The 17,670-nt window shown below is 38.0% G+C and overlaps 1 protein-coding gene across 1 annotated transcript in view; it reads right to left on the reverse strand.

Moving 5' to 3' along the window:
• Window positions 1-7,405: 7,405 nt before the first annotated feature.
• The window catches only part of LMAN1 (lectin, mannose binding 1), a 30,952-nt gene continuing 20,687 nt past the window's right edge, over window positions 7,406-17,670 (reverse strand). Inside the window, exons 11-13 of the mRNA XM_004059483.5 lie at window positions 12,677-12,830; window positions 11,000-11,121; window positions 7,406-10,711 (exon numbers count right to left, since the gene is read on the reverse strand). Of these exons, the coding sequence (XP_004059531.3) occupies window positions 10,675-10,711; window positions 11,000-11,121; window positions 12,677-12,830 (313 nt within the window). The 3' untranslated portion in view covers window positions 7,406-10,674. The remainder of the gene's footprint in view (window positions 10,712-10,999; window positions 11,122-12,676; window positions 12,831-17,670) is intronic.

Below are 17,670 nucleotides of genomic sequence, written 5' to 3' on the forward strand. Positions count from 1 at the left end.
TATAGAATTACATAATCTGGATTCTTGTCTAAAATGCTTGCTTTATATATTTTATTGTCTGCTTTCCCTTTTAGTAATCTATTTTAAAATGCTGCTTAAATGCTCTCAATATGAAAGGCTAAAAAAGATAATTTAGGGTGAAATATAAGCTGTACTCAGGGCTTTGAGGAGAATGTACATCAATATTGAGCTCCACTTTCACTTTTAGATGGGTTGCTTGGAACTTAACACGTTCACACCATTATCTCTAAATTACCATTTATAATAAACTACATTGCAGTCCATTGAGGAATGTTACTAATTAATGTTGTCTCATAGAACTTTTCAAACCATAAAATAAAAGCCACAGCCTTGTGTTTCTGTCTGTTCTGTCTACATTTTATTATAAGTAATTATTTAGATTTATTATAAAATCTATTCTACAAATTCCATTGTATGAGGAATTAGGAAATATTAATGGTGAGGGTGTCAATTCTAAACTCCAGCACCCATGTGTAAAGGAGTTTCTTCCTGTCCAGTCCTTTTCTGAATGTATGTTTGTGTGGAGGGGGTTAGGAAGAGGGGGTGTCATGCATTATGGGGACTCTTCGGTGGTAGCTTCAGCAGGGTGGCCATGGAAGGTCTCCTGAGAGTGCTTTATGAAATCAAATATCTTATTATTTCCTCAACAGGTAATTCCATTGAGAATGAGGTCACGACTTAAAAAGCTTTTTACTCCTTGATTTATTACAATGACCTTTGCCCTTGGACATCCAGGAACTACTAGCTGGTGTGTAGGATTTTTTTTTTGGAGACAGCCTCACTGTGTTGCCCAGGCTGTAGTGCAGTGGCAGGATCTCAGCTCTCTGCAACCTCCGCCTCCTGGGTTCAAGCGAGTCTCCTGCCTTAGTCTCCCGAGTAGCTAGGATTACAGGCATGTGCCACCATGCCCAGCTAAGTTTTTGTATTTTTGGTAGAGACAGGGTTTTGCCATATTGGCCAGGCTGGTCTTGAACTCCTGACCTCAAGTGATCTGCCTGCCTCAGTTTCTCAAAGTGGTGGGATTATAAGTGTGAGCCACCAAGCCTGGCTGTAGAATCTTATAGAAATGGTGGTAGAATCTTCCGTTCCTTCAGAAAGGGGAAATGAATGCCCTGGATTCATGAATGGGACCTCTAGGTGTCCCCATCCCATGGCTCCCTACTGTCCTTGCATAGAATCCCCACTCCTTGCTGCAAGATTGCCCACTGCCTAGCTGCCAGCCTCTTCAGCCACACTCCCTTTGCTCATTCTAATCACATTCATGTCCTTATTGTCCCTTAAACCAAGATTGCTCCCACCTATGTCCTCGTGGAACCTCCTGGCCTGTGTTGCTCTTCCACATCTCTAGGTGGCTCACCCTTGCTTAATTCAGGTTTCTGTTCTCATTCACCTTCTTAGAGGGATTTCCCTGACCATCCTAAGATACACTGCCTCCACTACCCCACCTTTTAATCCTCTATCCTATTCTATTTTTCTTCATAGTACTGCACTCTACCTGAAAGTATATTTTCCTTGATTTAGTTGTTTCCTTTCCATCTACTCCATTGGAATGTAAGCTCCATAAGAGAGACCAGTGCAATTTTGTTCACCTTTGCATCCCCATCTCTGAGAATCATGCTCAGCACATAGTAAGTGATCAATAAGAATCTTGGGGGAAAACAATGAATGAATGATTGCCACTAGGCCTAATGGCTTATTTTTGAGCAAATCGCTTTCAATGGAAGTAATCAAGGTACTACATCGGATGATGGAGGCACTTGGAGAGTTATCTTCAGGCAAAAGGGAGACAGGAGAATAGGGTCTGGGGGCAGGGAACCTAAGGCCAATTCATGCTGACTTCCTAGAACTAAATTAAAAGGAAAACCCCAACTTTCCACACCTAAGTAACAAAAGGACTGGAAGCTACTTCCTTACTCCCTTTGCAACTCCCCACCCCCCACCCCCACCCCCACCAACTTTTTCTACATGGCGGATGGAAAATTCAAAGTATCTCTGATTGGCTGCTTTCTGCAACCGATCAGACATTTGGATAGGAGTGTAACTTTGTAACTTCACTTCAGCCTGTAATTGGTTGCTTTCCACAACCAATCAGATACTTGCTTAGGGTGTAACCTTTGTAACTTCACTTCAGTCTTTGATTGTTTGCTTTCCGCAACCAATCAGACTGATTGCAGGCCACTACTTCATTTACATAGGGTGTACACCAAGTAACCAATGGGAAACCTCTAGAGGGTATTTAAACCCCAGAAAATCCTGCAAAGGGGCTCTTGAGCCCCTATGGTGGGGCCACTTCCAGTCTGTGGAGTCTACTTTTGTTTTCCATAAATCTCTGCTTTTGTTGCTTCATTCTTTCCTGGCTTTGTTTGTGCGTTTTGTCTAATTCCTTGTTCAAAATGCCAAGAACCTGGACACCCTCCACCAATAACAGAAGTAGCATCTTAGTGCTTACAAATCCACCTCATAGTGGTTGCTGCCTTCTTTGCCAGCTCCCAGGATCAAGACTACGTGCCATAGTTTTTTAAAATCATGCCTCATTCTGATTTAATGGATCACCTTTGTAAACACAGATTCGTTGTGGCCTATTCAACTTGAAAATTTTGATGGTATCTGACCCAAAGAATTTGCTAAAGAAGCAATAATCCCATTAGTGGAATTAAATTTTAGAAAGAGATCACATTCAAACAGCATAAATCCATTTTGGTCCTTCACCTGGGATTTTTCTTTTCACATCAAATACCTAAATTTTGCTCCTGTAATTAAAATCGGCTAGTGGTATCATTTCTTTTTTGACCTTCCCCAAGGAAATCATGGTGATTAGGTTGTCCTGTCTCAGTTGTTATATCCTCTTAACGGGTGACACAACATTTCAGGGGTAGCCATGCAGCTAAACCTCTGTGCTCATGAAGGTCAGCAGAACTGAAGAAGAAAAAGGTCACCAAGCGCCAAGGCATGTGTCACCACACTTGGCTAATAGGCTAAGTGTAGAAATGATCTAAAGATGAGATTCACTGGTATTAATTTTTCAACCTCTATTTTAACTGGGAAAAAAGAGGTAATATAAAAAGAGGAAAAAGTCTTGGGAAATAGAAGGACCATTATGGAAACCACAAAGGAAATTAAACACGTAGTCCTAATCCTAATAACTGCCTACTGGAGACATTTTAGTGGTTTGTGTTTTACCTAATAGAGTGCCATGTACATCATAGACACTTAATACATATTTAATGAACTGTATTGAAATGCCAGGCCAAGTAGCATGTTTGTTTTCATTTCTATAGGATTGGTTAATATTCTTGTAGATACAAACTCAAGGCTATCTATATACCAGCTGTGCAAAGAAATTCCCCAATCATGACAGTATGGTTTTCATTGAGCTACAGGACCGAAGAGTCTCTTCAGTACTACCTTGGCCCATTGTTATCTGATAGATTGTGAGACATTTGTGACTCTGTGGAGACTCAAAACATCTCAATCCTTTGTCTCCCAAAGTGGCCATTTTAAGAAATGTATCCCGGGCTGATTCTTCTGTCTTCCAGAAATATTCAGCAGTGTTATACTGAACGTTTCAAAATCTGTGTGTGAGTGTGTGTGTGTGTGTGTGTGTGTGTGTGTGACAGGGCCTCACTCTGTCACCCAAGCTGGAGTGCGTAACCATGGCTTATTATAGCCTTGACCTCCTGGGCTCAAGCGATCCTCCTGCCTCTGCCTCCTGAACAGCTGAGACTACAGGCATGCACCATCACACCTAGCTAATTTTTTATTGTTTGTAGAGATGAAGTCTTGCTATGTTGCCCAGGCTGGTCTCAAACTCATGGGCTCAAGTGATCCTCCCACCTTGGCTTCCCAAAGTGCTGGGATTACAGGTGTGAGCCACCATGCCTAGCCCCTAAAGTATTTCTTTTGCCAACACTGTATGACTGGTCTATTTCAGTTCACAGACATCACTTTCTGGTGAGGTAATAACTGTATTCTATTCCGTATCCTCTCTACCACAGAACTTCCATGCTGGTCGAGTGCTGAGTTGGTAGGCAATTCAGTGGTTGTTATTTTCTAACAGGACATTCTGGCTTCCATGATCTGATTGTAAATTGCCATGCTGGTTCTACGTGGAAGGGGAAGATGGGCTGGGAACCAAAGATTAATTTACTAACTTACTGTTTACACAGTGGGCTGACCAGTTTGAGCTGAGCTATGTTCATGCCTGGAATTCAGGTATATTTGGCAAATTGTAACATTCGTGGCATGGCTAGCAATAAGTCTATTTGCATTAAGTACTAAGGAGGCTCTTAGGAGAGACTCATCCAGAGCAGACACAGTAAGTTTGCCTCAGTTACAAAGCCTTAGTTCCCAGAGGCTTGAGGAATTCTGTAGTGTCTTTCACTCAGGTTCACCCTGGCCAAGGCTCATGAACCCATTAGGACTGTTTCCTAGAGATAGACCTTTAATTAAATAGTAACAGCCATTCTCACTGAGAACTCTGACACTGGGGCCCATGCATCACTGCTTTAGTATTTTCTTAACAGAAAGTAACATGTAGAGGGGAGAGAGTCATTCTTCTCCATTTGGCCACAAACTACCCATGATGGTTAATTTTACATGCCAACTTGACTGGGTCACTGGATGCCAGGATTATCTGGTTAAACATTGTTTCTGGTGTGTCTGTGAGGCTGTTCATGGAAGAGATTTGCATTTGAATTGGCTGACTGAGGAAAGCAGATGGTCCTCCCCAGTGTGGGTGGGCATCGTCCCATCTGTGAGGGCCTGAATAGAACAAAAAGCCAGAGGAAAGTTGGATTTGCTCTCTGCTTGAGCTGGGAACACCGATCTTCCTCTGCCCGGGACACTCACGGTCCTCAGGCCTTCAGGCTCAGATGGACTCTATACCATTGGCTCTGGCTTTCAGGCCTTCCGGTTATACAACTGGCTTTTCTGGGTCTCTGGCTTGCAGATGGCAGATCGTGGGACTTCTCAGCCTCCATAATCATGTGAGCCATACCTTACTTATTTTATATGTATATATGTGTATATGTATATGTGTGCATGTATGTATTTAAAGGTTGTTACTCTGAAGAACCTAATACACCACCCCATGGACTAGCTCCTGGAAGCCTCCATTGCTTCTGTGGGCAATGGCAGTCGTGAGGGTGCCTGGTCCAGATGACAGAAGTGGCTGCTTGTTTGGCAGGACAGTGAAATCCTCCCGAGTAGCAGTGGGGCCTGTGTGTGTGATGGAACATGGCGGAAACGGTGCCACTGCTGGGCTGACATGGCAGAAATGGCAGATCCAGAATAAAGAGCAGTTAAGGGCCAACATAGGGGATGACGCCATCAGGAGGAGCAACACCCAATGGACATCACAGGGGTTCAAAGAGAAAAAGAGTAAATGCCATGTGGCAGCTGACCAGGCAGCTTCTGGACTTATTTGTGAGGATCTGAGAAACGGAATGGGACTCCCAGCACTGCTGAGGACCATTTCCTTTTTTTTACAACTCATGAGCAGGTAAAGAGCCAAAAATCCTGTGTTGTACTGTTCTGGGTCAGTTCTCTCTCTGATTTTCAGACGCATAGAGTAACAATAGCTAACATTTATTGGGCACAAGCATCTTGTTTCTAAGCTCTATTTATGGTGCTCTGTTATCTCAATTATCACCCCATTTTAGAGGTAAAAAATTGAGGTATGTCTCTGCCCTGACTCCAAGCCTATATTGCCTTCTGGCCATTTTTACTTGGCTAGTTAATGTCAAAATCTATGTTCCAAATGGAACTTAACCTCTTCTTCCCTCGTCTTCAATTCCCATACTTTTTCTTGTGTTCCCTGTTTTAGGACACCTTACATCTAATTCCACTAGCCAGAAACAGAGTATCATTTTACATTCTTCCTTCTCATTCACTCCCCACTTCTAATAGTCATTAGATGCTTGCTATGGCCTGAACGTTTTGTCCCAACACGCCTATGTTGAAATCCTAACGCCCAAGGTGTTACTACTAGGAGGTGGGGCCTTTTGTAGGTGATTGGGTCGTTAGGGTAGAGTCTTGATCTTCGACTTCCCAGTCTTCCAGAACAGTGAGCAATAAGTTTGTTTTTTATAAGCCACCTCATTTATGGTATTTTGTTAGAGTGGCCCAAACTAACTCTAATTGTCCAATGCTACTATTTTTGTTGTCTTCTTCTGACTGTTCTATCATCTCAGATTCTTGGAGGTGCCAGGTTTCATTATTGTATCTACTGTCACTCTTTCGTATTTCTCTGGTTTGGTTTATAATTTTTAGAGCTCATTTTAGTTAGGACTGGCTGTCCCTATGGTTGTCTAATGTACTTTTGTTGTGCAATTATTGCTAATGAGTGGTTTTGTTTTGCCTTCTGGATTTTCCCAGACAAGAACAAATTTATACATTGTTTTTGACTTAGAGAATTCCACACCATATAGGTAAAGCATACAGCTGGGCTTCAATTTCTTAACAAATGTCCCCTTACCCAGAGCTCCAGGGAGAGAGCTTCCTATGCCTTCTCGGAGCTGTTGGGGTGGAAGTAAGAGGTCCTTTCAGCCCATTTCCACTGAAGGAGCAGCTCTTCCAGGGTCCTCACTTTATCCTAGCATCTCAGTTTGAGCCTCCTGGGTTTTCTAGGCCTAAAGCCATGTCTTCAATGCCACAAATGAATTTTCAATGACAATGTCAATAATTTTCAATGACAGTACCTAGTGCCTATGTGTAGTCTAGTTTCTGCCACTCCCTACTACTAGTAGGCTTCCTGATCGGGTCTTAAGTTCTGAATTCTTTCGAACCCATCTATGTATTTAAATCTTTTATCTTATCCATTTGTCTTTACCAATTAGTCTATCATTTTTTGAAGCCTCCTTATAAAGACGCTCTTTTACTATGCTTATAACCATGCGAGGTAAGTATTATGAGGAAACTGAAGGTCACCTCCAGTAAGTGAGAGAGCCAGGATTCAAACCTAGATTTGTCTAACCTCAAAGCCCTACTCTTTTATTTTACTTTTTTACCACATTAACTCTCAGAATTGGAATTACTTGGTTAAATGGTACTTGTCAAAAAGATTAAAATATTTTTTAAACTACCACTAATTAGTAATGACTAGGAGTTCCAGCTTAACTACACTTCTGCCATCATTTGGTTATCAGAGGTAAAAACATCAAGTACATTGTTTTAGTTTGTATTTTTCATTACCAGCAAGGGTAAACAGTTATCCATGACCATTTCTATGTTCTCGTGGCATGCTTCCATGTACTGCCTCTGCATGCAGCAGGCCACCTCGGGCAGAGCCTAAAGCATGTGATAAATGAAATGCTATCACAATACAGGTTCTGTCTGAAAAACAAATGGCAACTTATTATCCAAGATCAATGAAGGAAAAAGCAAATTTACTAAAATATTTCTTTATTTGAATAAGGTCAATGCCATTTCTTGAATTCCAGCTAGCATCAAATAATCAGGAAAAAAAAACTTGACAAAATGTTATCCAATTGAAATTGACAGTGGATAGAAAACCCTTTTAAACTTTAAGTAATGTCATAAAAGAAATATATTAAACAAGCAACAGACAGATCTAAAAAGTTCCAAGTGTGGATTTCACATTAGATCTTATAAATTAAAAAAATCCTCAATATAATCATTTGTTCACTATCTTCTTTTGATAAGCACATGGACAGGGAAAGATAATCACACCTTAATATTCACAACTGCTATTTGTGTTCTTTACAAAAATTGTATCTCTGCAATGCAGTGAGGCAGGCAATCCCTTGTTCAAGTCATTTCTGTTTTCCCTAAGTTATCAAAAAGTACAACTGTCTGATATAAATTGTTACCATAATCACAATCAGGAAGGCAAAGAAGCTTTAGCAGGCAGGCTTGAAGATGGGAGTTTTCACGGCTTGACCATGAATGATCTCAAGATGATTTCATAAGATTAAAAGCCATCACGAAAATACTGAAAGCAACAGGTAATAATCTGGATTCAGTCTGTAGTTGCTCATGAACCACGCGTTTTAATAAAAGGAACATTAAGTAAATTGTAGGTATAAAAGAATCAGTGCATATCTGTTAATGTCATTGACAATAAAAATATATTATCTTCTCAGCTCAGCTCTAAATTACCAAAACACCTATTTTTTTTCCCACTCCTCATTTTAGTGGTTCTCAAACATTGGTGTGCTCAGAATCTCCTGAGGTGCCTATTGAACAATGACATCCCAAAGCCCCACCCCTAAGATTTGATTCAGGTTGTCTGAAACCAGGCGCCATGACCCAGATGGTCCATGGATCATACTTTGAGAAACACTGATATCCCCTTAATACATAACAAAACATTGTTTACTGTTTATGACTTCATGGTAAAGTTTTAAGCTGAATAAAACATTCAAACAATTATTAGAACACAAATAGGTACATTAAATAAGGATATTAGCCATTATGCAATTGCATTTTCCTTTTAAAAGTGGCATCATAGACACAATGACTTACATAAAAATTTTAAAATCAATTTTGTTTTAATCCAAGGCACCTGTAAAACACTTGCTGGTGTGAGAGAAGTGAACAAATTCAATTATACAAAATAGTACAGAAATGAAAGAATCCTGGCAGTGATTGATTTTTCCACAGAGCAAACCTTTTTGTTCAGAAATGAGCTCCTTAAAGTCAATGATTTTGAGAAAAACCAAACTTCAAATATGAGACACATCGTGTGAACTACTTTGCTGAGTGATTTTCAAGCAAAGTATATCACTAAGTATAAAAGATAAAAGGCTCATGCTCATGCTGTTTCATAATAGCCATCTCCATTTGTAGTAAGAATAATCAGAATGATTCCCCTTGAATTTCAGCCTGAAAAATGTATACTGCATAGATCTGGTATTCCTTTAATGCACAGGCACATATGACCATGGACTTTATAATACTGGATTTGGCAGCCTTTTATCTCAAGAGGATTTCTCAAGTTTCATAGTCTACAACTTAAATATTCCTCTGAAGGTATTTAATTTTTTTTCATGGAGCAAGAGTAAATTCTGTGACGATGAAGCCTCTGAAACATGAATTTCAAAATGTTAACACTACAAAAGAAAAATGCTAGAGAAGCATTTTCTGTGTTGAAATGACTGAAGTAAAGTGAGTTATCACTGGCATATTCTCTTTCAGTGTTCTAGGATAAATATCAACATAAAAAGCAATGCGAGACTGTTTGCACACACAGCACTCGTTTGGTATTGCTATAATACAGAGTTCTTCAGAAAGTCTTTATATATAGATTTTAGGTCGTTAGCCCAATCTGTAAATGACATTTGAGAGCAAACCTAGGGAGGCCTGGAATAATTCAACAGTACTATTTTATAAGATAGTATTGTTTGGAATTCTATGGCAAATGAAAGACAACCATTTTAGCTAAAAGAAGTAAAAGAGTATTTTGAAGGCAGCAAAAATCAGTATAAATCAGCTGTGAACAGAATTAAATTTGCATCTTAAAATGTCATTTACAGACTGTTTCTATAATACCTAGAAGTATGCACAAAGACTATAAAAACTCCTTCCAGTCTGACATTTCAAGGTTAAGTTTACTAACAAGTGCTTCACAATGTCCTTAGTTCTGGCACTAAAAGGAAACAATTAGAAGTATTCACTGTTTTTCAAATTTTGCCTTCAAGAATCTTAAAACTGCTTCTACTACAGCCTCCTTGATTTAAAAGAGTATGCAAATGGTCACTAACCCCAGCCAGCATGAAGTAACTAATGTAAACCAGAATGTAGTGGCAGGTTTTGTGAATTTAAATCCTCAGATCATGCAATTTGAGCTGAATTTACATGCTGTAGTAAATGGGAGAAATAAATTCCTTAAGTTACAAATATAAATATAAAAATTATTTTCATAATATTGACCTGACACCATTGGAATGAAGACATTCAAGAATATGGGCAATCATGAATGAATACATTACCAGGCAAAATACCTATAAAAGCCATTCTCAGAGGAATGTTTCCACCCACAAGGTTTTTTAGGCAAAAAGCAGCTATTAATTTTCCTCTAAAATTTCCTTTAAAAGTGAAATATATCATTGATCAATAGAGGAAAAAAAAAATTCACTGAACATTTTGAAGTCTATTACCAGATCCTTAAAGCTCTCAGACAAAATATTCTTTGATTTCAAAGGAAGTTGCATTAAGATGAAAGGACTGCAGGCCCAGGCCTTTGATTAGGAAGTCTGACCTCTAAAAAAGACTTTGGTTACAAAATAAACCTGATGGGACTTCTTAATTAGACCTCATATTCTGGGAGGCATGAGGGCAAGTGTGTTTACGTTATACAGGGAAACCTGCAATATTGGAGACTTAGGGGGTAACATTCACATCCAGGGGTTGCCCCCACTTTATTTACCCTCTTACTGGTCAATATTCTGCTCAGAGGCTGCATCATACTGACCAGAAATTCACTGAAATTTAGACAGATTTACATACTGTGAACAAATTAAAATGTGGTTGTCTTTGCTTTAAGGTTTATTCTTAACTGCAAATCAATGTTTAAACAGTTATTTTATTTAAAAAATTTAATAATTTAGACTATGAAGCAATTTAAATACTTAAATTCCCTCAAAACGACATCATTTTGTACACAAATAGATGAAGTACACAGGAAAATGGTAGTCAAAAGAATTTTTTGGCAGCTGCTTCTTGCTGAGACCTAAGGAAAAAAAGAAACAAACACTTAAAGAAGTTCTATACGCTTAACTTTGGAAAGAAACAGGACTGTTTAAAATTAAAATATCAATGCCTTTTGAAGTATACAACGCATTAAGATAAACATATATTCTACACATGCACTTTATGTGAACTGAAATGAACAGAAATCACAATAAACTTAATTTTATAGGTGGTGAAAATTGTATTATGAACATAGATAACTTAGTTGAATATTTCTAATTAAACAGATGCAGAAAAATATTGGGTCACATTTTATCAAGAGACTTACCTATACATGATGTAACCAACGAATAATACAGTTTGCACCACAACAAATATAATGAAGTGGACCGTAGACAAACATGATGGAAATGGTGGTAGTTCTGGGCATTTCGGCTTTTCATTTGATGGCTGTAAGGCAAATGACTTTCTATTACAGTTAGTCAAAACAGCAGTTTGGAAAAAGAAATAAATGTGAAATCTTTATAAAACTGTTTGCTATATAAACAAGTATTTTCATTTTTTCATCCCCCAGAGAAACCTTCTATCCCCTTAACTTTTACTGACAACTGTTTTTGAAGGAGTAGTTGACACTGGAAGGCCTCCACCTTTTTACCACCCAGTCACTAACTCACTGCCACCTGGCTCCTGTCTGCATTACAGTATATGATGATGTTACTGTCCCTGAGGTCACTGAGACTAGGGTCACCACAGACAACTCCTCTGGATACTCCCAGTTCACGCTTGCTGTAGTGGTGTGATTATTAACAGCACCCCCTTCATTCTCAAAAGTGTCCCAGGTCAGACAATAAATTACATGGTTACCCTACCAATGAACTACTTGACAAACAGACTGGCTTTTTCTCAGTCCTCATTCTCTACAATCTCATAGCATTCAACATTATTCACTGGTGTTCTGAAAAATATTTCTTTCCCTATTTCCCTGAGTATTCCTTCTATTATAAGGAGGCAATTAAATACCAGGAACAAAGACTTCATCCAAGTACCCAGAGAGAATGGCTTCTAAGATTAGTTGTTCCCAATATAGTTATATTTGTGGGACAAAGTTCTTCAGTAAATTGATACACACAGTATCAATTTGGTCATTGCAACAAAGACAATGTATGAGAAAAATAACCTCAAACAGAACTAAGGGGACAGATAATAATGCTTTGGATGAGAGGTCATGATCAATAAGAAAACTATTAAGCCATCTTTGAAAAAAATGTATATTCAAGGCATATATACAGGAATATAGTTAAGAGAGTTATCAAAAAATATAAAGGAGACAAGATTAGAAGCTGAAGACCTAAGTTTTCTCCCTTTCCTACTTACTAGCTACTGACCTTGGGAGAGTCAGTTTAATGTAACATTATTATTAATCTATTAGTATATTTTCTAAAGGTCATCAAACGTTTTAAAAAGCTTTTAAAAAGATAAAACGTGATATAAAATATAAGGGATTGGGATTTCTGCTTCTGGTAAAGCAGACTAGGAAATATGGGCCAACCATATCCCAAATATGTCTTATAGAAGACAACCAGCAGAGTCAAAAACATATCCAATCCAATCCAAGCACATGAAACCTGGGTGAAGGTAAATGAAGCTAACAAGATAGCAAGAAATTACCAGATTAGAACCTTGATGGAAAATAGGCCAAAGAAATACACTTTAAGCAATCCATGGGTCAGAGAAGACATTAACATGGAAATCAGAAAATATTTTCACGAAATGATAATATAAATATTACATATTTAAAAACCATGACTGCTATGGGAACTGTTCTTCCACCTTCAATAACCAGAAAACCAGGACACATGGAGATCTGCAATGAATGGGACAATTCTACCTTAAACATTAAAAATAAGCATTAGCATTAACTAAAGGGTTAAAATACTTGCAGTAGAGTATGAGTTCTTCCTTTCCTAAAGATTATAATTATAAAAGGAAAAGGAAACAAAGTTACCATATTTCGCTGCACTAAGTTATCTATGTCCCTCTTTACTATGTGCAGGTGCTCTTTGATGTCAATGAAGTGCTGTGTTGTCTCATAGACGCCTCCAGCAGAGCCAGGGTGCTGCATTCCACTAACCAGTCTGACGGTTTCACTCATGGAATTTCTGAAACAGAAAGTCTCTTGATACAATAAAATCACTATAAAGATTTTTTTTTTCAGTCACAGATCTCCAATACTTTTACTTTTCAAGTCTAATATATTACATCATTTAAAAAAAACAGGTAAAGTATTTTTAAAAATCGAGTTGTGTTCAAAATTGGAAAATAATTTATAAAACGACATTATGCCTTTGTATTTTACTAAAGGTCATCTAAAAATACCATGTAGAAAATACTACTAGGTAATCTGTGTTAAAACCAATAGTATAAGTGGATATTGAATATAATGGATGATATTTTTAATGAAGTTATAATAAATCTTTCCAGGTGTTCAGCTGTACAGTAAAGGACTAGTGCCAAATGCAATCATTTCCTATAGGCACACTCACACACACAGACTTGTCCGCTTTGTAGCTGCACATATAGATGATTTCACTCATACAGCATATAGTAGGAGACTAATGGCTTTGTGACCCTGAGGACGGGGGTCACAATTCTGATTTCCTACGAGTGCATTCAACAGTTATGGTTCAATTTGGAGGAATAAATAAATAAGTTATTTCACTGGAGTCAAATGTAGTTTAAAAAGTAAGAGCTTTACCAAAAGAAAAAAAAAAGAGAAAGACTCAAATTACTTAAAAATAACACTATATGTCAGACAGAATGTTAAGTATAACGTTTAAAAAATTATGTTTGAGTTACATGAGCAGTGAAGACTTAAAAGTAGTTACAAAATATCTCAAGTGCTTTTGAATCAATGTCATGTGTTGATTAAAATTTCTTTCAATGGCACATATGCTCAAGAAAATTCCTGTGGGGCTAAGCTTTTCCACTGAAACTCAAATTAAGCATAACATTTTAATATAACTAAAATAATACCAAGACCAAAACCTCACAGAGTATATAACGTTGTCACATATCTGTATTTAAGAAATTTTGCTTCCCAGAAGCATGAACTTGCTTAGGTATAAATGTCTTTTTAATATACCAAAGATTGAGTCACTTAATTTGCTCCTACTCAGTCATTCATTCATTTGCCTGTTCATTCTGCTAACATTTATTTCATAAGTGCTGTGAGCCAGGGAATATTAGGGATATAAACTTTGCAAGAAGAATGAAATATCTGCCCTGTGGAGATGAATTGTCTAGCAGGAAAGCAATGTGACAGAAGCACCACTAGAGCTCTACAAAGAAAGATGCATTTAGCTGAGTGTCAAAAAATGAAGAGGAGCCTATGGGGATAGAATTGTGGTGGAAGGAGGTCATAGTTGGTTTAGGAAACAGGTCAAGTGAAAAGAGGGCTGGACAGAACCCTTGAAAAGAATACCTTTTAAGGGACGATGGAAGGAGAGCAAGTGAAGATAACTAAATGGAAGCAGAGGCCAAAGAATACCAGGAGTGAATGGTGTATCAGAAATCTTGAAAGGGAAGTTTTGAGATGGAGAAGTGGGAAGAGGCATCAACTGCTACAGAAAAGCTACATGCTTTCTAAGATCTCTTTCTGCTAAAAAAAATTTCTTTGATTCCTTAAGAATATAAAAATCCACAAAGAAACAAACTACCCTTTCCATTAAAGGCAAATATTTTCTATCTCTTTACATTTTTTTTGAAGCTAAATCCTAAAGAAAAAGTTCCAGAGGACTAGTTCAGAAACTTGAGCTCAGTTTTTATATTAACTTACTGTATGCATGACATTTATTCTCAGTAAGTGGGAGTTTGCAAGGATTGTTAACTCCTCTAAGAAAGGGATTCTATGGATAATACAACTGGACAGCTAGGATGTCCTGACAACTAGTTACATCTTTAGATGTCCTAGTACTACTGTTAAGTGAAACATGCAAAGCACAAAAGAGTATCTAGAATATGCTACCCGTCACAGAAGAAAGAAAGGGACTTCAGAAAATACGGGCTGGGTGCAGTGGCTAACACCTGTAATCCCAGCACATTAGGAGGCCAAGGCGGGTGGATCACCTGAGGTCAGGAGTTCGAGACCAGCCTGGCCAACATGGAGAAACCCCATCTCTACTAAAAATACAAAATTAGCCAGGCATGGTGTCAGGTGCCTGTAATCCCAGCTACGCGGGAGGCCGAGGCAGGAGAATCGCTTGAACCCAGGAGGCAGAGGTTGCGGTGAGCCAAGATTGCACCAGTGTACTCCAGCCTGGGCAACAAGAGCAAAACTCCATCACAAAAAAAAAAAAAAAAAAAAAAAAAAAGAAAGAAAGAAAGAAAAGAAAAAGAAAATACATATATGCAGAAGAAATACAGGAAGAACAAACCGGAAGCTAACAGGATTGGTTACCAAGAAGGAATGGGTGGGAAAGAGCTGGAAAGAAGGGGAGGATGGGAAAGTGGTAGCAAGGATGAAGAAGCGATATACACATGCTCTGCCCCTTAGAACCATAGTATTCATATACCCAAAATACAAACAATTCAAATCAACCAGGATATAGGAGGAATATAAACATTAACAAAGAATCTAGCTGGATCCTAAGTGAGTAACATCAGCCATAATGAAAAGAGTAGGGAAAAAGAGAACTACACTAAGAAACTATCTGGAAAAGAGTATCTGGGCTGGATACTGTAGAGCTAGAGATAAAAGGAACTTTACATAAACTTGTCAGTAAATGTCTTTCTCACAGGGATACGAGTTAACAATCTGAAACTACTTTGTGTGTACCTATATGCATACTCAAGTGAAACCAATAAGTAAATATGTTATAGATACAGATAATAAGAACCAGGTTTTTCCCTGTTGGAGGAAGAATTTTCAAATAAGACAAGGGGGAAAGTTAAAAATTAACTCTGTAGTGTTCAGTCCAGCCAGAATCCAAAATATCTGCATAATCTCATGGTTTAACACGAAAGTAGGTTGACAGACACAGAACTACAGACTCATGTACGTGCATGGGTTGGTATACATACGTATATTCCCTAGCTCTGTCCAGTAAGACGCCTAGAGGTAACGGCACCGTGGTAGTAATGAGCATACCTAGTGCCCAAAGGTTGGTTTTCAAATACCTTTCTCAAGAAAAAGGAACCAGGGCTCACTGAGGGCAGAGAAAATACAACATGACCCTAGAAGATAGAGCAGTACCATAAATTTTTAAAATGCTCAAAAGAAGATGAGGGCTTGTTGAGAGAACAAAGATGCCAACATGAAGGAGCTCAGAATGACCAAACCTGAAACAATCTGAGCAGCAAAATAAATAAGGAGAGTGTTGGACTGTAACCTATGGAATAAGTATCCATGAGTCTGAACTGATCTAAATAAATAACTAAATAAATAAATGGGAGAGAAAAGATAGTTGGTCCTGACAGCAGAATTCCAATAAACAAATATGGAGGGAATTATTTCAAAATATAAACATCGGGGCCAGGCGTGGTGGCTCACGCCTGTAATCCCAACACTATGGGAGGCAGAGGCAGGAGGACTGCTTGAGCCCAGGAGTTAGAGATCAGCCTGGGCAACATGGCAAAATCCCAACTCCAAAAAAAATAGAAAAATTAGCTGGGTGTGGTGGCATGTACCTGTAGTCCCAGCTACTCAGGAGGCTGAGGTGGGAGGATCATTTGAGCCCAGGAGGTTGAGGCTGCAGAGAGCTGTGATTGCACTACTGCACTCCAGCCTGGGCAACAGAGCTAGATCCTGTCTCAAAAAAAAAAAAAAAAATACATAAAAATAAAAATTAAAAAAAAAATCAGCATTTGGCAAAAACCACTTTCTTGTTACAGGCAAGAAACATCAATGGATGCTAAAATGAATGAGCAGAAGTTTGAAATGGATACTTACATAGTCTCAAAGTACCTTCTCCAAAATACTAACCACAAAGGGAAATACAGTAACTTTAAAGTAGAGATAGCAATAGGAAACCACCATAACCAAGTGATCACGGCCAACATCATCAGTAATATCTTATCAATCTTATATAATAATATATATAATATATATTATATAACATATTATAATATATAATATCTTCTTATCAAAATGTGGAACTTCCATCCAACCAAACCCAAATCAAAAGGTATTAACTGATTAATGCTCTTGGAAAATGTCAAGGTCATGAAAGACAAGGGAAGATGAACTACTGCAGACTGCAGAAGGCTAAAGAGAAAAAATAACTAAATGTAATGTGCAATTGTGGATAGGATCCTGGAATAGAATAGGCCTTGGTGGAGAAACTGATAAATTTTGAATAGGTCATTAATTTAGTTGATTGAATTGTATCAATGTTAATTTCCTGGTTCTGACAATTATACCATGGTTATGTAAATTAGAGAAAGATGGGTGAAGAATGTACAGGAACTTCCCATACTATTTCTGTAGCTTCTGAGGTCTAAAATTAGATCAAAATAAAAAGATTTTTAAAAAGGTTGTGTTATATGATCCAGTCTATTTCTAAAAGGATTCTATTCATTTAACTAAACTATTTGAAGAGCTATTCATTTAGCATCATAAATATTTCAATCATGAGTTCAGATTATGAAGATTTTTTAAAATGCAAAGAGAAAAATTGAAGAAATATAAATTTGCAGTTATAAGTTAAGTGCCTTTAATCTCTAGACATCAGGTATAATCACCTTCTGTTTGATCTAACCTTGTTTAATTCTCCAGTCCTAAAGAACTCACCTTGACATTCTTGTTTGTCAAGGGTTCTATCTGTTGGGACAGTGCTCTGAAAGGTTATGGAAACACGACACTATGGTTTGTTATCTCTGCTCCAGGCACTGAAAGCTATTAATTATCTGCATAAGTCAATCATTCTCATTAGAAATTTATTGTTCAACATTCTAAGGACACAATTATCTCCTCTCTGCTCCAACTCTGTCCAGTCTCTCTGA

The sequence above is a fragment of the Gorilla gorilla genome, chromosome 17 (genome assembly GCF_029281585.2).
Source record: "Gorilla gorilla gorilla isolate KB3781 chromosome 17, NHGRI_mGorGor1-v2.1_pri, whole genome shotgun sequence".
NCBI classification, from domain to species: Eukaryota; Metazoa; Chordata; class Mammalia; order Primates; family Hominidae; genus Gorilla; species Gorilla gorilla.